The sequence below is a fragment of the Bos javanicus genome, chromosome 1, assembly GCF_032452875.1.
Source record: "Bos javanicus breed banteng chromosome 1, ARS-OSU_banteng_1.0, whole genome shotgun sequence".
Lineage (NCBI taxonomy): Eukaryota > Metazoa > Chordata > Mammalia > Artiodactyla > Bovidae > Bos > Bos javanicus.
In genome coordinates, this window is record NC_083868.1 from 67,972,641 (window position 1) to 67,994,183 (window position 21,543).

Sequence of the window (21,543 nt, forward strand, 5' to 3'; positions counted from 1 at the left end):
GGCAGATAAAAAACATCTGTCTAGTAGTCAGGCCAGGTGGAAACTTCAAAACCAAAAAGCTTTCTAGGGGCAATTGCCTCACTTAACTGTTATGGATCTTGGACAAGTTAATATATGTGCCTCTTTATTCACCTGTTAAAAGGAGATAATAATAGTACCAACATCTTATGTTTGTTGTGGTGATTCAGTGAATATAAAAAAGTGCTTAGAGCAGTGCTGGGTTCATGAAAACTCTATACAGGTATTAGCTGTTGTTAGTGATTATCCTACCACATGAGGACAGAGGCGGGTATGAGGAGATGAGCAGAGAAACCCTCGAATCAGCACCACCTTTCGAGGCCTGGACCCCGCCATCATGTTGAAAGGAGCACGCCTGAGCCCACAGCCCCTCAGGACACCTCCTGGGCCTGGAGGCTCAGCCAGGGCGGCTTTCTTCCTGAGAGCCCAAGGCTGCCACTGGCCATGATCTCCCTGCCTGAAGGTGGAGTGTGGGTGGGCGTCAGAGGGGGTGAGATACTTTGAAAACTGAGAACAAATACAGTCTGTAGGTACTTTTTTCTTCCAAAGGCTTCAGATCTGTTTTGGGAGGTGGATGGAGGACACACCGTTAGGACTGGCAGTCTTGGGGCACATTGGGAACTGGGCAGTTCTGCCCACTCCACAGGACAACACCTGCCTACTCCCCACCCCATCATCAGCCTCATCTGACTTTATTAATACCTATTAGTGTGTGTGTGTGTGTTTATCCTTGCACAATAGTTTAATTATTTTATTTAACCCCTTTATTGAAAATTCAGCCCAAAGCTCCAGAAGGTTGTCTTTGTGTCAACCTTCAGGGACTCACGGGTCCTAGGAAAACTCACACAGGGAGGAAAGAACCCGCCCAAAGGCAAACACAGCAGCTCCTTTTCTGGGCATATGGGAGGATTAGAGGGCTCCCCAGGAAGCCATGCTGGATGAAGGCCACTGTATCGCTTCATGTCCCCGTGGAACGCAGAAGCAGATTTTGCACTCTATTAATCTACATCTGTTTGCATGTCCCTGCTGTCAGCACTTCTGTCTAGGGAAGCAGCAAGCAGGCAGTAAAAGGAACATGGGCTTCGGCGGGGAGGGGAGACCTTGGTGCACCCTGCTCTATCACTCCCTGCCAAGTGACCTTGGGCAAGGGTCTCAGCCATTCTGAGCTCATTCTCAGAGGATGCTGAAAAGGGTCCCCACCCCGCAGGGTTGTCAGCCTCCTGACAGGATTAGCAATGAGGTGGATAACGCCTGGTGCAGTGCCTGGCACACACTGCTTAGAAGGCATGGAAGTTGCCAGAGATGCCGGATGCTGGTGAAGATTGAGATGATGATGGTGACACTGAGGTCCCAAGTCTGCTTTCTGCCTCCCTTGTTAGGCTAGGGGTTTCTCCAACAGCTGCTTGTGGTGTTTTCTCCTTTCTCCTCCTTCCTACAGCCTCACCTCCTCCCCACAGTACTAATTCACTTACCAGACCGAGAGGGGCAGGGCTGGGGTGCCCCAGACAACACACATTCCAAAGCCACCAGACCCCCTGGTTGGGCTGTGCCCTCCTGAAGTGAAGGAAAGGGACATGCCATCTCCTATGGGATTCAGTCTTCCCACCCTGCCCTCGCCCCCCAGCCTCGCCCCTACCTCACGTTGTCATGTTTCTGGATGTAAATCTTATGGAACATCATATCCTCCTGTTTGGCGTTGATGTCGGCTTTCATCTCCATGGCAACGTGACGGGGAAGGACAGACAGCAGGAGCCGCTCCTGGAGGGGAAGCAGATGCTTTCATCATAGCCTCTCCCCAGCTTGGCAGTCCCTTCCCCTCCCCAGGCTTCACTCCTCTACACCTGTGTCCCCACCGCAGGGCCCTGGAAAACCTCTCAGGCTCTCCTCAAACTCAGGGGGCTGACACTTGCATGCTGGGGACAGAGACATGCCTCAGGGCCACCTGGCCCCCATCTCCCTGGGACACCTCCTGGTTCTTCGGTTACATGGGGAAAAGCGCTCCGGGTGAGCCTGTAATACCAAGCACCTTGGGTCAGAGACCTTGGGCAAATGACTGAACTTCTCTGAGCCTCCAGTTGCTTATATAAATGGGGATGGGGTTGTTGGAGCTTTAGATGAGATTCATTCAGTCATCAAATATTCACTGCAAACTGACCGTGTTCCAGGCATCATGCTGGGTGCCAGAAGTGATAACTGGGGCCAGGTTCCGCCTTCACAAGTTCCCGGTCTCCTGCGTTACAGGTACTATGGGGCATGGAGCAGGGGCACCTGCCTGAGGCTAGGGAGAAGTGGGGTGGTCACAGAGGACTTCGTGGGGACTAGAGAATGACATGCTCCATTTTCACAGGATGGTGGCCCAGGAGGATGGGAAAAATCCCTGACATGAGAAACTGAGAAATTAAGATCAGCTGACGGGGAGGTTGGAGGGAAGTAGGGAGAGGGGCCAGGGCCACCCTGTGAAGTGGGGGAGGGTCACGTCAGCCCTTGATGGAGTCTGGATGTGGCCTCCTCTCTGAGTTCTCCTCTGGGGCCTGCCTGCTCCAGAGGTTCAGCAGCCCCCAGAGTATGCAGCCTCTGCCCGCACCCTCTGCAGCCCCTCCCCATGCCAGGCGCTCTGCCAGGCTTACTCACGGATCCTCTCATCTGGGGCCTTTCCTCCTGGCGGCCCACAGCCCCTCCATCTTCCCTCCCGTCCCCCAGCAGTGGAAGCTGGACCACTCCCTCCCCAGGCCCTAAGACTTCTGCTCCTGCACCTGTCTAGTTCCCCTCCCTCCTTCCTGCCCCACCTCTGTCCTCTTCCTGCTCACTCCTGCCATCGGGGAGCAAGGCTTCCACCAGTACCTCCCCTGGTCACCTCCCAAGCCACTCCCTGGTCCAGGTCCCCAAGTCTTCAGCCAGCACCTGACATCATGCCCACAGCATGCTCACCCTCCCAGTGGCTCTTCTCAAGTTCCCTGCCTTTGCCCATGGCACTCCCATCTTCCAGGTCACCAAGGTCAAGGCCTTGCTCCTCACCTAGAATCACCATCCTCACACATGCTGCTACCCTTCCTTGGGCTCACCCCCTTCCCAGAAGGAGGGTCCTGGCTCCAGCTGCCAGCATCCCTTGCCATGCTGAGCCTTCCTGTAGAGTCCCCCATCACTCTGCATTTCAGCCTGTTACTGGGGCCTCCTGAAGGTGGCAATATGTCTTGTTGGGCTTAGAGCAGACAGTCTTATGCTCAGGAAGCTCTGATAAACTAGTGAGGAATGGTGCTCTCTGTGGACAGGCCTAACCTCTGGTCAGGACCTCCATCAGTGGACACGGCCATTACAGGCCATCTCATATTTACTGAACTCTCCATAAACAGCTACTGGTGATAAAAATACAAATGAAGGACAATTCTGTGGAAATATAGGACGACTGGGAGAAAGTATGCAACAAATTGTTTAGATTCATGAGAGACCTTCCTACATTTCAGCTAGTTCCGGGGCTGAGGACCAGGAGGAGTGGGCAGGGGATGGGTGGGGAACGTGCTGGATTCCCTCATCAGGTGGCACTGAGGAGCATCCTCGGATCTAGGAGCACCCCCTTCTGCAGAGGGCAGAGGAGGCTGGACTCCGGGCCATGGCTGGGTGAGGAGTGCCTGTCCCCTGGAAGCAGGCCTCCCCTCCCTGGGCTGAAACATGGTTTGGAGAACATATTCCCCCCCACCTCCCCCAAGATCCCTGTGGATTTGCTGGAATGTCTAGCCTGGCCAGGGCCAGCACAAGTAAACTGTGATGAACTGTAAATGCTATAAATGCTAATTTTACTGCAAAAGGGTGAGGTCCAGGCGTGGGGGAGGGGGGCGGTGTGGGAGGCACTCCCTAAACCAGAAGGGGCGGGAAGTTATCCTGATCTCAGGTAAGTGATGCTGGGGCCTGAGACGGGCATGAGAGAGGGGGCTTTTGAGGCAGATAGGGGCTTGGGGGTGAGTAGGGTGCAGAAGTGAGGTAACCGTGTCAAGAAGAGACAGTGGGAAGACTCAGGGACACCTCTGGGCATGGGTTTCATTCAAGAGCTGGACCAGGAGCTTAGATGGGACCAAGAGCACGCGTGGGAAGGCCAGGCCTCAGATGGGACAGCCTGAGCTGGGGACCTGGCCAGGCACAGCGGCCCCGCACAGGGCTGCAAGGGAAGCAGGGGCAGACTATGGGGGTGGGCGGCCTGGAGAGGCACTGTGGAACTCTGTCCCCTGGCTCAGCTGTCTGTGTCACCAGCCGGGTCACTGTAACTCCCTAGACTGAACCCAGACAGAGGCAGAGGGGTGCCTCACACTGTGATGAGCTCCGCGCTCGTGGGGACTGAGCTCATGCAGGGTTCACGGAGCACCCGCTGTGCCAGGCAGGAGGGCGCACGTGACTACCGCTCTGCTGTCCACGCCTCCGGCTCCCTGTCCTCACGATCAAAGGCAGACCTTCCATGTTTACACCTGCCACCCGCCTGACATGGCGCGCAGCTCAGAACAGAGCTCCGCCAGCGTTTGGGCAGGCTGCGGGGAGACGCTAACCTAAGAACAGAGCGAGGCCCCTCCGGCTCGGAGTAGTGACCTTCCCTCTGAGAGCCAGGATGAGTCTGAGCCCAGTGGGAGCCCCAGCACCTGGCCGGCCGGCCTGCTTCCCACCCCCAGCTGCCCCCGGGTCTCCCTCCAGGCCTGCTGTCTGGGAGCAGTGTGCCCGGTACAGACTCAGAGCTTCTATCCAGTTCACACGCATGAGAAGACACAAGGGTGACCTGGCCAGACCCGAACCCCGAACAGGACGCCCCAGGATGCCAGGCAGGGAACCCTGACAAGTCCTCAATCTCCACCCCACCCTCAGCCAGAGGAGCATGCGGGGGCAGGTCTCTTTGCCTGGGGCTCACGGAGAGAAGCCCCCGAGTGTGTGGCCTGAATGAGTGACCTGCCTCCTGGCCCCGGAGTCCTGAGGGTGAGGTTTAGGGTGAGACATGGCCGTCTTCCTTTCTCGAACTAACCAGACCCCAGAACTCGGCACATGGGAAGTGCCTCGCGAGGGCATCATGGGGCTGACAGCTTGGGCTTCTCTCCTTTCCCCTCCCCCTCCCCGGGAGCACCTTCATCCCAGGAGGGAATGCTGATGCTCTCATCATCCAGTTCATCAGCCCTGGGGTCAGGAGGGAGGGCCGCTTCCTGCCTCCCAGGGCCTGGGTGCTCAGTTTGAGTGCGAACCACAGGGAGGCTGAGCAGGCACTCTCAGCCCAAAGCTTGAGCCCAGAGCTCATTCTCCAAAGCTTCTTGAGAGCATTCCCACAGAGCCAAGAATGCTGGGCACCCTCCAGAGGAAACATCCCCCATGGCCTGGGCCCCCACCCAGGAGGGGCTGGACAGCTGCCCTGAGCATCGCTGGCGGGCAGGCAGCAGCTGGGCAGCCGCGCGGGGCAGGAGGGCCTCACCCACCTGCTGCTGGTTCTCCCGCTGTGAGTGGAGCCGTGCCTGGATGCACTCCCGGGTCTCCTGGAAGGCCTGCCTCTGCGAGACCTCAGCCGGGTAGTGGGTGCACACACCCACAATGTTGGTGCAGGAGAAAATGAGGACGTTGGAGACGAGCTGCAGAGGAAGAGATGAGGACAAGAGCTGAGTCCTGGAGCAGGCACTGGAGCCCCAACCACGACCCTCCCACTCCCAGGGCTCGGAGCCCCCAGGTCCCACTGTAGCAAACACACACCTAGTTGCTAGCAAACAGATGCCAAGGGCTCCCACCCACAGCCAACTACTGGGAGCAGCCAAGTGCAATCAGTCAGGCTCCCTGATGTCCTCAGAGCCCAGAGCTTGGCTGGCCTGCGACAGAATATGGCCCTAACGATGCTGAGTCACAGAATGATTATCCTGGCTATGTCCATAGTACCAAAGGCGACAAGGTTAGGTGTCCTGGGGATGCTGTGTCAGAGCTGTGGGTGTTGGGGTGGCAAGGCCACTGCAAGGAAGTTTCCTTGAGAGGGATAGGACTTCATCGTTTGAAAGAGTGACAGGGTCCACACAGGACAAAGGACTGCTCTCTCATGGAGAAGCCTTAGCTGGCTATTCCCCAGGGATCAGCTCCAAGAAGCAAATAGCTGCTGATGCACAGCACTGTGTGAAGTCCTCTGGGGATGGAGGGGAGGATGAGGTCCCCAGCCAGCAGGGATCAGTGTCCACACAGGTCTCATCTCCTTCTCTACACCAGCACCAGGACCTCCCGATGACCCTCCCCCCAACACACCAGTTGGTGGACACCCTCCTTCACCCCCACTCCACATGGATGCCCATCTCTGTGCTGACAGAGATGTGTGCAGAGAGACACCACTGTCATCAGGTCACAGGGACAAAGCTGAAGTTCTTTTGAAAGCAATACTCACTGAAAAAATGAGGGAAAACACAACACAACCCACAAAAGCTAGTTGACAGAGCACATTCTAGATCTGGTCCCTTGGACAGCAAGGAGATCCAACCAGTCAATCCTAAAGGAAATTGACCCATAATATTCACTGGAAGGACTGATGCTTAAGCTGAAGCTCCAATACTCTGGCCACCTGATGCAAAGAGCCAACTCACTGGAAAAGACCCTGATGCTGGGAAAGATTGAGGGCAGGAGGAAACGGGGACAACAGAGGATGAGATGGTTGGATGGCATCACCGACTCAAAGGACTTGAGTCTGAGCAAACTCCAGGAGATCCTGAAAAACAGGGAATCCTGGCTTGCTGCAGTCCATGGGGTTGCAAAGAGTCTGACACAACTGAGCGACTGAACAACAAAAGGTGCCGTTTGGCCAAAACTGCTCTTGGCAGGTACAGCTCCTGGGCAGTCTGGGTGAAGGGATTCTGGGCCTGCCCCTGACTCAGGCCATATCAGACAGAAGTCACACAGGCTCAGCTTTCTAGGCCTCAGCCACTCCCTCCAAACACATAGTTCTTAGTCCCAACTGCTGCAGCGGAGCCCAGGCTGGACCTGTGCCTTCTGCTGTGGTTCCACCCCCATCCCCACCGGGAGCCCTGAATTGGTCTCCAGTCCACTTATCCATCTGGATCCCAAAGAGCCTCCCCTTGAGACTTCAGTTGCCAGGCAGTGATCGGCAGCAGCTCCCACATGCTTCTTCCAGGGTCTTCTTTTTCTCTGGATGTAGATGTCCTGTCCTTGGCGCTGCTCTGCCTTCTACCTGAAGGCTTTCCCCACCCCACCCACTCTCCGAGGTGGCCCTGACTTCCACCCAGGCTCTCAGGCCCACAGCCATGTGGGCTCCATGCTGGAGGCAGTGCCATCTTTCCCTGGAGACGACCCATACCGTGTCCATCCCCAGTCGATGCACAAAGAGATTTTTCCTCTCCCATCTCTGTCTTGCTTCCTCCTCAACTGCACGATAGACTCTAATGTTCCGGCTGAAAGACACTGTGGGCTCCCCTCAAGCACTTCCTGGCACCCCCAGATGCCTCCCTGAGGAGCCTTCAGGGAGGGGGCAACTCGGCTGATGGTCAAAACTCCCGACCCCCAGCCCCATTCACCCCAGAATCCTACCACTGTCATTGTATATAAACACATCCCAGAGAAAAATCCCACCTGTTTGTTACAAGCAAAGAAGACTTCTGATACATGGAAGCTTACAGTCCAGTTGAGGAGATAAGTGGTCACAACCGACAGAGAACCAGCAGCAGGAAGCAGGAACTGAATCATGCCAAGCAAACAGGAGTAGAGGAGAGCACAGGGCAAGTGGAGATCTCTGGGAAGCCTGGGCTTGGGGAGAGGGGCATGCTTGGTGAGGCTGGCAGACATGAGACAGAGTATCCCTGGAGAGAGCAACTAGACTAGCCAAAGTAATTCTGAAGAAGATGAACCAAGGTGGAAGAAATACTACTCAAGTTCAAGACTTCCTATAAAGCTACCGTAATTAAACTGGTGCAGCACTGTTTTAACAAAAGAAATATAGGTCAGTGCAACAGAATTGAGTCCAGAAATAAACCCTTATGTTTATGACTTGCTGAGTTTTGACTAGGATACCAAGACAAGTCAATGGGAAAAGAATGGTCTTTTCAGCAAACTTGCTATCCATATGAGGTAGGAGACTTTACCTCGTACCATATACAAAATTAACTCAAAATGGATCAAAGACCTAAATATGAAAGCTATAGCTATAAATTCTGAGAAAAAAACATAGGAATACCTCTCAATGACCTAGGATTAGGCAGTGATTTCTTAGACATTACATCAAAAGCACAAATGATAAAAGAAGAAAAGATAAATTGCACTTCATCAAAATTAAGAAGCCTTGTGCTTCAAAAGGAACCATTAGGAAAGTGAAAAGACAACCCATAGAATGGGAAAAAATGCCTGTAGATCATCTATCACGCCTAAATAAAGGTGTTACATATTTTTGACAAACATACAAAGGCAACTAAATGGAGGAGGATCATCTTTTGCAGCAAATGGTGCTAGAACAATTGAATAGCCATATGATTAACTCAAATCTCACAAAATATTACAAACATTTATTCAGAATGGTTCATAGGCCTAAATGTAAAACCTAAAACTATTAAACTTCCAGAAGAAAACACCTTGGGTTAGGCAAAAATTTCTTATATACCACAGCAAAACATGATTCATAAAAGAAAAGATAAATTGATAAATTAGACATCATCAAAATTAAGAACATTTGCCTTCAAAAGACACTGTTAAGAAAATGAAAAGACAAGCTATAGAATGGAAAAAGTTATTTGTAGATCACATATCTGATTAAAAGACTTGAATCCAAAATTCACAAAGAGCTGTCAAATCAAAAATAAAAAAACCCTCAAACCACTTTTTAAAAGAGCAAAATATTTAAGTAGACAATTTACCAAGACGATATAAGGATGGCAAACAGAGAAAGATGGAAATAATTAGCCATTAAGGAAATGCAAATTTCTTACAAAAAACGAGATACTACTAAACACTATTAAAATGGTTAGAATAAAATTAAATTTAAAAAATGAAAATAGGGACGTCCCTGGTGGTCCAGTGGTTAAAAATTTGTCTTGCAATGCAGGAGACGTGGGTTTGATCCCTGGTCGGGAACTAAGATCTCAAAAGCCTCAGAGCAACTAAGCCCACATGCCATAACTGCTGAGCCCACGTGCCAAAACTAGAGAGTCTGCACATCTCAATGAAAGATCCCTCATGATGCAACAAAGATCCCGTGTCCCACAGCTAAGACCAAAAGTAGCCAAATAAATAGTGCGCTTTGTGGCTCAGTCGTGTCTGACTCTTTGCAACCCCATGGACTGTAGCATGCCAGGCTCCTCTGTCCATGGGATTCTCCAGGCAAGAATACTGGAGTGGACTGCCATGCCCTCCTCCAGGGGATCTTCTCAACTCAGGATCAAACTCAGGTCTCCCGCATTGCAGGCGGATTCTTTACCGTCTGAGCCACCAGGGAAGCCCATGACTCTGACAACTTCCTGTTAAAATGTGGCATAAGACTGTCTCAGTTTGGAGAATAGACACAGAATCGGAAGTATTTCTGAGTTCCAAGTCCTAGATATGAGTCCTGTATGATTAAAATCTCAATCCCTTGGTCTGCCATTTTGGTGTAACAGAATTAGAAGTAGTTGGAGGAATGACAACTGGAATTTTAATTGACAAAATAAATCTCATTTCCTTACAGAAGCACAGGCCTGAAACTGTGCTCTGGACCAGGCACTTCAGGGAGACTTGTGGTCAGGTAGCCGGTTGCCTAGTTTTATAAAAAGTAAGGTTGCAGTTGCTAGCTGTCAGCAGACATTGTTTTGAGAATGTTTTGTGGCATCCAAGCCTAACACAACTCAGAAAACTCAAGTGTTTAGCAATACAAGGTCTAGTCTGAAATTACACCCATAGTATCACCTAGTTATTTCCTTGGATGTCTGAGCCATAGCTACTCTATTTTGATTTTTAATTGTAAAATTATCCTTAATAGCCAAAGCAGATGTCACCATTAATTATGTCAGTGTTTCTCTGAGCTTCCCCGGTGGCTCAGATTGTAAAATCGTCTGCTTGCAATGCTGGAGACCGGGGTTCAATCCCTGGGTTGGGAAGCAGCAACCCACACCAGTACTCTTGCCTGGAAAATTCCATGGATGGAGGAACCTCGTAGGCTACAGTTGATGGAGTCACAAAGAGTTAGACACAACGGAGAGACTTCACTTTCACTTTCCAGTGTTTCTCTAGGTATAGAAGATGCAAGAATTGGGACTCATAAAATCTTCTCCTAAAAAGATCTAACTATATGAAGCCCTGTTTTGCCCATTTTTCCCAGAGCACAGACTGCACAGAAATAAGTAATAAATAAAAATAAATATTTTTTAAAAAATGAAAAGAAGAAAGAACTGCCAGCACTGGTACTGGTAAGAGTGTAGCAGCTAGAACTCTCATACCTTGCTGGTGCGAATGAAAAATGGTACAACCATTTTGGAAACAGTCTGGCATTTCTCATACATACACTTGACCAGCAAGCTCACTCCTAGTATCTGCCCAAATCACATGCAAAGTTATGTTCAAATGGAACAATCTCATGATAACACATAACATAGATGAGTCTTAAGTTAATTACGCTGAGTGAAAGAAGCCACACTCAAAAGGCTACATACATAAATGACTCCATTTATATGGCATTCTGGAAAAGGCAAAGCTTCAGGGACTGAAAACAGATCAGCGGTTGCCAGGGGTTGGGGAGAGTTTGACTAAAAGGGGCGGCAAGAAGAGATCTTTCGGGGTGATGGGACTGTTACATACCATGATTGTGTTGGTGGTTAAATATCCATATACCTTTGTCAAATCCAAAGAATTACACACCAGAGAGGGCTTCTCAGGTGGCACAGTGGTAATCTGCCTAACAGTGCAGGAGACACGAGAGACACATGTTGTACCCTGGGTCTGGAAGATGCCCTGAGTAAGAAATGGGGAACCACTCCAGTATTCTTGCCTAGGAAATCCCATGGACAGAGAAGCCTGGCAGGCTACAGCCTACTGGGTCGCAAAGAGTCAGACACTACTGAGTGTGTGTGTGTGTGTGTGTGTGTGTGTGTGTGTACACCAGAGAAGCCAAATTCTACTGTATATAAATTGTTGTTATTGTTTAGTTGCTAAACTGTGTCTGACTCTTTTGAGACACCATGGACTGTAGCCTGCCTGGCTACTCTGTCCATGGGATTTTCCAGGCATGAATACTAGAGTGGGTTGCCATTTCCTTCTCCAGGGAATCTTTCCAGCCCAGGGATTGAACCCACATCTCCTGCATTAGCAGGGAAAAAAAAGAACAAGAGTAAAGGTCCAGGAGGGACTAGCAGAGAGAATATGAGGAGCCGGCTGGACAGGGAAAGGGCAGCTTTTCCTCTCTCTGAGGCCAGAAAGAGGAACCAGAGTCTATTTTGAGACATGACCCTCGAAGTAATTATCAGCTGGCCTCTGCGTATCTCGGCACTAATCCTCCTGGCCTCTCCTGCTGTAATCTGACTCTTCCTGCAGCCAGAAGGCCAATAGCAACAGAGGGTGTAAATCCAGGTAAAACGATGTGCTGTAACCCAATAGGGTCCAAATGGCTCAGCTAAGCTTAGCATGCCTCAGTGTTCCTCTCTCCCATTCACTAAACAGACAATGGGGTGAGCCAGAAGAGAGTGCTAGGTGTGAGAGAGGTCTTCAGAAAGGCCTGTTGGAAAGGGTGATTTTGGCAAACTGGACCTGAGAGTGAAAACGCTTAAGAGATTAATATATCAAACACACATACACCCACCAAAAAGGCAAGAATCTGTGCGGCAGGTCTTAATAGACGCTAAGATCCCTGTGCACATGCAAAGGTTATGAATGAAGAGAAAGCTTCAGTAAAAGCTGATGGAATTCTGCAAACAGTCTTCCAGAAAGGAGTTTGTAGCTTAAAAATGATCTCACACCTTAGGCTGCTGCTGCTGCTGCTGCGTCGCTTCAGTCATGGGACTCTGTGCGACCCCGTAGATGGCAGCCCACCAGACTCCTCCATCCCTGGGATTCTCCAGGCAAGAACACTGGAGTGGGTTGCCATTTCCTTCTCCAATGCATGAAAGTGAAAAGTGAAAGTGAAGTCACTCAGTTGTGTCCGATTGTTCGTGACCCCATAGACGGCAGCCTACCAGGCTCCTCCGCCCATGGGATTTTCCAGGCAAGAGTACTGGAGTGGGGTGCCATTGCGTTCTCCGACAGGAGGGTCCAAATCAAATGCTAACCAGCTTTCTTCTCCACTAACAATGATGATCAAATATTGAGCCCCTTCATACATGCTTATGCAAAATACTTAACTAGTAAATAGTAACAGGTATCAGTCACAACAACAGGTAAACAAGGCCTAATTAAGGGTTTGTTGCTTTTCCCTGTGCACACTTCACAGGACATGTCCAACCACATGAAAGAGGCGTGTGTGTGTGTGTGTGTGTGTGTGTAAAGGGATATCTACATCATAGCAGGTGGAGTAACAGGGACACCTGAGAATACAACAAACCTCAGGGCTTACACTGCCTCAGCATCTGCTTTTAAAACCAGCCCTGCAGATGGTTTGGGTCTGGGAGGTCCCAGGACCACACCAGGAAAAACCCCAGGAGAGGGGAATGTTTGGAATTCTGGTCTCCAAGGGGAAGCCCAGAGGAGGTGCCTGTGCATATTTACAACTCCACTGGCATTCCTAACTCTCCAGCACTTCAGAAACCCGATCTCTCCTGTCTGCAGGCTGCAGGTTTGATTTGGCCACAGTGAAGTTACTGCTTAGTGTGTTCAGCGCCTCTGTGGCGAAGCCTGAAAGGGCTCCCAGCAGCTTGCCTTGGACACTGCCATGCCTGCTGCCCCTTTGCTCTTGAGTATTCAGAGGACCCCACGGGCCCATTGCCATAGGCATGCTGTTTGCCAGTCCTGAGAAAGGTGAGAGGCAAAGAGGAATGAGGAATGAACTGGTTTGGAACAGACGAAAATAAGCTAGGAGGACCTCCTCATAACCTACTATTCTGCATGGGTTCTGTTCTGGACAGGTCAGCTGGTAGTTCACAGGGTGTACCTGGTGGGGATGGTACGAGATAAAGAACCAGAATTCCCCAGGCAGCCAGATTAGGTGACTGAGGCGAGGGGCCAAGATGTCCAGTTATATTTGAATTTCAGATAAACAACAGGTGTTTTTTAAAGTATAAGTATGTCGTGTGCGATAGTGGGAACACGTGTGTTAGTCGCTCAGTCGTGTCCGACTCTTTGCAACCCCACAGACTATAGCCTGCCAGGTCCCTCTGTCCATGGGATTCTCCAGGCAATAATACTGGAGTGGCTTGCCATTCCCTTCTCCAAGGGAACTTCCCACCCCAGGGATAGAACCCTGGTCTCCTGCATTGCCGGCAGATTCTTTACCATTTGTGTTACAGGGAAGTCTCTAGTGGGAACATACTTATACTAAAAAATTATTTATCTGAAATTCAAGTTTATTCCAACCTGCCCTCCCCCAGCTCTGACACCCTCCAGAATTGGCCAAGCCCTAGCACACTAAGGGTGACCCAGCTCCCTCTCCACCCGACTCCCTCTTTCATATCCTCTCCCACTCTCAGAGGCTCCCGCACAGACAGACGACAGTGCTTCCTCTTCACATAAGGGTCTGAAATCACCTCACTTCAGTGCAAGCCAAAGCCGGGATCTGATTGTTCAAATCCACCCACCTGGACACAAGGGGCAAGAGCATCTCAGAGTCCCTAGGGAATGAGGACCAGCTCCACAGCACTCTGCAAATGTGACTGGGACTCCACATTTAAAAGGCAGAATCCTTTCTGTTCTAGTCCTTTTTCTGTTTACAAACACACAAAACTAGCAACCAAATAACTCCCCAATAAAAGGAGCTGACAAGCCTGATAAGGGTTCCTTCTGTCTGGCCCAGATTTCATTTCTCCTGAATGGTGCTGGTGGGAAGCTTGGGGGACCTCAGTGGAAACCCATTATTATATAAAATAAATCAAAGAAGGATAATCTTAAAATATATATACTCAGAAAGCATATCAGCAGGGCTCCTTGTATACTGTACCAAGCATTACTAGAGGCTAAATGACATAAAAAAATAATATATATTTTAACTTTTTTCATCACAGTGATGTGTCTTTAAAAATTTTCCTTTACAAAAAATAAAGATTGTTGTATGCTTTTTTTTTTTTTTTTTTTTGGCCATCAAAGCCACATTATCTCTGCCTGGGGGCTTTTGTGATGAGGTCCTCTTTCATGGGGGTGGCTGGTCCATCTCAGTGGCTCTGGACAAACAAAACCAGGCTCTCTGCTCTCTTCATTCCTATTAGGGGTTCTGCCCAGGTGGCACCTCTTTCTCCTCTCCATTCCAGCTAGGATATAGCTGCCTGGAGCTTGTCAATCTTACCCAGACTGGAATCCTCTCTGCAACTATCCTGTGTCAGAGATCATCATATCCCCTTACATCAAGACACTTTCCTGATCAAATCCCACCAATAATATAAAGCCCAAACTCTTGTGTTGATATTAAGATTCTACAAGTCTCATCATGGGCCACATTCCCCCTTCTTCTTACTACTTCTATCATATGGGCTACTTACTGCCTCTGGAAATTACCAATCTACAGTATGATTCTAAAAGTATACTGTTAACTTAATACACTTTTATTATTACTAAAAACAAATTAATAATTAGCATCCGCTTAATCCATATTTAGAAAAGACAAAGTAGACTAAAATAGGACATGTATCTGAGAATGATTAGGTGCAGCAATTTACAACCTTCAAAACACCTTCACAGGTCATATTTCATTGCATCCTCACTGCATTCTTCTAAGAGAAGCAAGTTGGGCGGCATCACCTCCTCCTGCTAATGCAGGAACTAATGCAGGAGCCTCGGCCACACAGCAAGACAGCAGCAGAACTCAATCGGATTCTCAGAGTTCAGAGCTTGTCCTGTTCTACTGTACTAAGCGGTTATTTATCCCAACTTAATTTAGGTCCACTTTTGTTTGATTCTATTTAATAAAGGAACACTCAACTTTCTTTCACCCTCTTCCTAGGTGCCTTAGGCCTTCTTTATAGATCCTGGTCACATAACACGCTGCTGATTAGAGACCTACTCACAGCCGCTGCCTCTAACCCAGCTCTATCCAAGGAACTCGCCACTGTGAGTGAGAACGGCCCATCGCCTGTCTTATAAGGCCAATTCTTACCCCAGTAGAGGTTTCTTGAATTCTTTTTTCATTGATAGAGATCATACACCACACGACAGCAGTCTCCAACCTTTTTGGTGCCAGGGACCGGTTTTGTGGAAGACAATTTTTCCACAAACCGGAGGCTGAGGGAATGGTTTCAGGATGATTTAATAAACACGTTACATTTATTGTGCACTTTATTTCTCTTCTTATTACATCAGCTCCACCTCAGATCATCAGACACTGGATCCCAGAGGTTGGGGATGCTCTGGCCATAGAATTCATCCTTTTAGAGTATACCATTCAGTAGCTTTTAATGTATTCTCAAGGTTGTGCAGCCTTCACCACTAATTCCAGAACGTTATTAACATCCTTAAAGAAATCCCACACCCATTAATCATTGCCTGTTCCCCCCCCCTACCTCCACCCCGCCCCCAACTCCTGTCAACCACTAATTTATTTTCTGTCTTGATGGACTTGCCTGTTCTAGACATTCATATAAATGGTATCATGCAATAGCCTTCTGTGTCTAGCTGTTTTCACGTAGCGTAATACTTTCAAGATTCTTCTCTGTTTAGCATGTATCAGTACTTCATTCCTTTCTATGGCCAAGTAATAGTCCACAGTACAGGTATGCCACGTTTTGTTTATTCTTTCATCAGTTATAGGCAATTGAGTAGTGTCTCCTTTTTGATTGTTATGAATAATGCTGCTATGAACATCCATGTTTCTATATATGTTTTCAGTTCTCTTGAGCATATACCTAGGACTGGAATTGCTACATGTTATGGGCTGTTATGTCCATGTCCCCTTCTCCTAAATGCATATGTTAAAACGCGAACACCTAATGTGATGGTTTCAGGAGGTGGGGTTTTGGGAAAGTGGTTAGATCATGAGGGTGGCACACTCATGAGTCAGATTAGCACCCTTATAAAAGTGACCTCATAGAGTTTGCTAATCTCCTTCCACCACGTGAGGACACAGTGAGAAAATGACCATCTATGACCCAGGAAGTGGGCTCTCACCAGACCCTGGTGACTTGAATCTGGATTTCCCAGGCTCCAGAATGCGAGAAATAAATGTTGTTTAAGCCACTCAGGCTATGGTATTGCTATTTTGTTATAGCAGCCTGGATGGACTAAGACACTGGGTCACACGGAAACTCTACGTTACATATTTTGAGGAGCTGCCCAGCTGTTTTCCAAAGGGGTTGCACCTTTGATATTTCTACCAGCAATGGCTGATGATGCTCCACGCCCTCCCCAGCACTTGCTGTGTCTATCTTTTTTATTATAGCCATCCTAGTGGGGGTGAGGTGGTATCACATTGTGATTTTGATTCCCTTAAAATTCAGAACAAATAATGACAATAATGAGTGAGGTAGTTTATTCTGTAACTTGAGCAGCTGTGCTCTTAGAGAGAGACGGCCACACTGTATACTTATTTTTGTCACCTTTGGTTATTGATTCCTAGGAAACCCCAGACCTTGTGCACATAGCCAGAGAAAAAAAGCAGCTTTCATGGAACAGTACTTGCTTGAACAGGACATCCCCTTAATTCATTAAAAAATTACTGACTGAGGACCCAGTGCAGAGCACAGGGCACTGGGGAACCTGAACTCGGGTCACCCAGCCCCTGGCCTCCAGGACGCCACGTCTGGCGGTAGAGGCAAGCACGTGCACAGAAGCAGCAGGGAGGACACAAACTTTGCAGGCTTTGCAGTCACTAACCCAAGTTAGTTCCACAAACACTCAACAACTCTGCAGAGGAGACAATACTCTTACTGTTGATATATGAACTGGCTTATAAATTAATGAAATGAGTAAAATTTGGGTTAATCCCTGGATTGGGAAAATTTAACAGAAAAAAATGGATAATGTAGATGAAGCTTTTCCAAGATGTAAAATTACAAATGACATAAACACATGATATGATATGAGATACGTGAACCTCATCAATAGGCAACAAAATACAAGTGAAAACAATATTAGCCCATTTAACCAGCAAAGCATTTTTTTGTGGTAATAATGTTGGCAAGAATGCAATAGAACAGGCATCCTCCTATACCTAAGTGGGGATGTGAAGACACAGTCCTTCTGGAAAGCATTCTGGTCATGTGTATGAAGAGCTTTAAAAATGTTCACACTCTGTGACCCAGATTCGGTCTCCTCTCGGGAATCTGTGCTGCAGAGACTCAGTAGCTCGGGCAGGGTTTTACAGCCAAGAATAATTAGAAAATTTAAAAATGGGGAACGGTTAAATGTTGAACAACTGGAGGATAGTTAAATAAATTATGGTGCTTTGATACCCTGGAATATGTCAAGGCCTTTCAAATGTTTCATTTGAACAAGATTCAACATCAAGGGGACGTTTTCAAAACATAATGTCACATGGGATAAAAAGAGAATACAGAATTGCAAATTCAGCGTGATCTCAGTCTCAAACTATATGTATGTTAACAGTGGTAGGATGTCTCTAGGTAGTGGGATTATAGGTATTTTTTACTTTTCTCTTTAGATCATTGAATAGTTTCCTACTTTTTGACCGTGTGTGTGAATCTTAAAAGAGAAAAGTGATATGTTTATTTTAAAAAGAGGAAAAACATATATGCTTTTACTCTGAGCATGGCAGGCTGAAGGAACTTCTTTTCTAAATAGAAAAGATGAGAATTCAGATGCCTACACAACCAGCCAGAATAAGTCAAATGGGAAAAGAAAAAGAAGTCATGTCTGGGCAGTTGGGACTAGGAAGGCTAGTCCTGGAGATGGAGCTTGGGGTGTGGGCAGGATCTGGGCAACCAGCATGATAGCAGAGGTGCATCCAGGTGGCAGAAACAACCTGAGTTAAGGGGTGGAGAGGAAGGTGCAAGGCTATCTGGGGAATGAGAAGAAGTCCCCCCTGACTGGGACAGAGCCCTCAAGGGGAACTGAGACACAGTGGGGTTCACAGCTTTTTCACAAAGGACATCCATGTCAGGGTAAGGGGCTGGCACATAATCCAGGAAGCATTGAAACCTCTTGGTAGCTTCATTTCCCAAAATAAAAAGTGTATTAATATTTCAATTTACAAAGTGTGCATTCATTAGAGAAAATTTCAAAATCATAGGGAAAAAACTCAATTTACCACCCCCAAAGACAACCAATGGTGTCTGCTTCCCCACTTCCTTCCTCTCTAATCTACTCACAGTTTTTTGTTTTTGCTTTTGTGAAGCTGAGATCTTACTGTTTCTATAATTTGGTGTTCTGCTTTTTTTCACTCAACATTATAGCATAAGCATGTTCCCCTGTTCTTACGAACTCTAATGCTGTGGGCTTTCAACAGGGAAATGTGATCAGAGCTGCAGTTGGGGAAGAATAATTGGACAGCTGGGAAAGAAGTAGTCAAGGGGAAGGTTCAAGAGGTGGAGAGACCAATAAAGAGGTGGGGATAGGAATTCTGTGGTGGTCCAGTGGCTATGACTCCGTGCTTCCACTGCAGGAGGTGTGGGTTCAATCCCTGGTCAAGAAACTAAGATGTCCACAAGCCTCGCAGTGTGTGTGTGTGAGAGAGGTGGGGAATGCCACAGATGAGAAGGACCAGGGTCTCAGAGGGGTTGGGGACCTGCAAAGGGAAGGGGGAGCAGTGTGTTGGGAGGTCCCAAGCAAGCATGGACCAGGAATGGCTCTCCAGGGGAACGGAAGTTTGCATAGTGAGTGGAGTGAGTGAGGTGGTGTCACCAAAGCTAACTGGAAGGGAGTCATTAAACCGGAAGAGTTTGTGGAAGAGGTGGATGAGGTTCTATGAGTCCAAGGTAGTCAGGGCCCCATGCATGACCTCTGAGGGAGACAGGATGGAATAGGGGTCCTGGCTGCAAAGGGTTTTCCCTGGTGGCTCAGATAGTAAAAAATCTGTCTGCAATGTAGGAGACCCACTTCAATCCCTGGGAAGATCCCCTGGAGAAGTGAATGGCAACCCACTCCAGTATTCTTGCCTGGAGAATCCCATGGACAGATGAGCCTGGTGGGCTATGGTCACAGGGTTGCAAAGAGTTAGACATGACAGCAACTTTCACTTCACTTCAAGCCATAGGGGCTGTGAAGGTAACTCTTTCTTAGGATGCTTAGGAGAGAGCAGAGAGTGAAGGGAAAAGAGAGAGAATTTGATTCACCCAAAGGCAGAGGGAGGGGAGGATGACAGAGACAAAGGAGGACAGGAATCTATTGAGCTACAGGACAGCGCCGTTCACACTGGCAGCCCCCAGCTGCATGCAGCTGTGAGCACTGGAAATGTGACTCATCTGAACGGAGGTGTGCTGTGAATGTAAAATTTCCCTGGTGGCTCAGATGGTAAAGAATCCGCCTGCAATGTGCAAGACCTGGGTTCAATCCCTGGGTTGGGAAGATCCCTTGGGGAAGGGAACCGCTGCCCACTCCAGTTATTCTGGCCTGGAGAAGTCCATGGACTTCCTGGAGAAGTCCATGGGGCCGCAAAGAATCAGACATGACTGAGCAATACACACCAGTTTGAAATCATTTTTTAATTACCTGTTGAAATGATATTCTGGAGATACTGGGTGAAGTAAGAATACATTATTAAAATTAATTTCACCCATTTAAACATAAACTTTTTTGGTGACTGGAAAAATTAAAATTACACATGTGCCTCTCATTATATTTCTGTTGGACAGCACAGCTATAGAACAAAGGGAAGCAAAGCAATAGGGGCTGGGGGCACAGCAGATGTGGGAGAGACCACAGGCTGATCTGCAGACTATCCAACTGCTGCCTGGAACTCGACACTTGAACTGACCTAGAGCCCCACCTTTGGGTCACAGAGGGACTGGCCTCCCTCCCTGCCCTTTAGGGTGTCATTTTCCAAAGATTCAGATTTGTTCATCTACCAGGCTACAGCAGACTTCAGATGGTGCACCCCATGACAACCACTCCCTCTGGCTTTTGGGAGTGTGACATGCATAGGAGAAAAGGAGAGGGTGTCTAGGGGCTGAGACTCAACCATAAGACCCCAAGGGACTGGAAGCTTTCACAAAGGGTCTCAGGTACAAACTGTGGTATTACACCAAGAGGTAAGGGGGGAGGAATAAATTAGGGTATTGGGATTGACATAAACACATTCTATGTATAAAATAAACACATTCTATGTATAAAATAGATAACTAATAAGAACCTACTGTGTAGCACAGGGAACTCTACTCAGTACTCTGTAATGGTCTATTGGCTAAGACATAGTGTAGTATGGGGGCTTCCCAGGTGGCGCAGAGGTAAAGAATCCACCTGCCACTGCAGGAGACACAAGAGCCCTGGGTTCAGTCCCTGGGTTGGGAAGATCCAAAGATTAGGAAATGGCAACCTGCTCCAGTATTCTTGTCTGAAAAATTCCATGGACAGAGGATCCTGGTGGGCTACAGTCCAGAGGGTCACAAAGAGTCAGACACAACTGAGTAACTGAGCACACACATGGGGGAAAAAAAAGCTTTAAAAGAGTGAATATATGTTTAACACACATATAGGTGATTCACTTTACTGTGTATACTGAAACTAACACAACACTGGAAATCAACAATATACCAATAAAAAATCTTAAAAAAAAAAAGGTTCTATTAAGATAGGATGTCAATGCTTGTATCATGTCATGAAACTTGGGAGCTTTGGGAAAGTACATGAATTTAAAACCATGGGGAGGGGACTTCCCTGAGGGTCCAGTGACTAAGATTCTGCACACCCAATGCAGGGGGCCTGCATTTGATCCCTGGTCTGGAAAATCCCACGGACGGAGGAGCCTGGTGGGCTGCAGTCCATGGGGTCGCTAAGAGTCGGACACGACTGAGCGACTTCACTTTCACTTTTCACTTTCATGCACCAGAGAAGGAAATGGCAACCCACTCCATGTTCTTGCCTGGAGAATCCCAGGGACGGGGGAGCCTGGTGGGCTGCCGTCTATGGGGTCGCACAGAGTCGGACACAACTGAAGTGACTTAGCAGCAGCAGCAGCAGGAAATTAGATCCCACACGCTGCAACTAAAGAACCCACATGCTACAACAAAGATGAAAGATCCCATGTGCTGCAGCTAAGACCCAGCACAGTCAAACAGATAATAAAAATAAATAAGTAAAACCATGGGGAGACAGAGCCTAAGAGCAATGAGTGAAAGTCAAGAGGCAGCATGGTGTAAGAAAGGACTAGGGATTTCAGCGGCTAAGTTTTCCTCCTGGATTTGCCAAAAAAAAAAAAAAAGCACTATGGCTCTAAGCAAGTCACATTTCCTCTATGGACCTCAGCTTCCTTGTCTATAAAGCTGGAATGGCAATGAGTGATGGCCACGGTCTCTGCCATCATGGACAGTCCATGGAGTGGCT

General features: G+C 48.3%; 1 protein-coding gene across 1 annotated transcript in view; it reads right to left on the bottom strand.

Moving 5' to 3' along the window:
- ADCY5 (adenylate cyclase 5) overlaps positions 1-21,543 on the bottom strand; it is a 158,982-nt gene that overhangs the window by 62,006 nt on the left and 75,433 nt on the right. Inside the window, exons 2-3 of the mRNA XM_061407337.1 lie at positions 5,457-5,606; positions 1,655-1,776 (exon numbers count right to left, since the gene is read on the bottom strand). Coding sequence (XP_061263321.1) covers positions 1,655-1,776; positions 5,457-5,606 — 272 coding nt within the window. The remainder of the gene's footprint in view (positions 1-1,654; positions 1,777-5,456; positions 5,607-21,543) is intronic.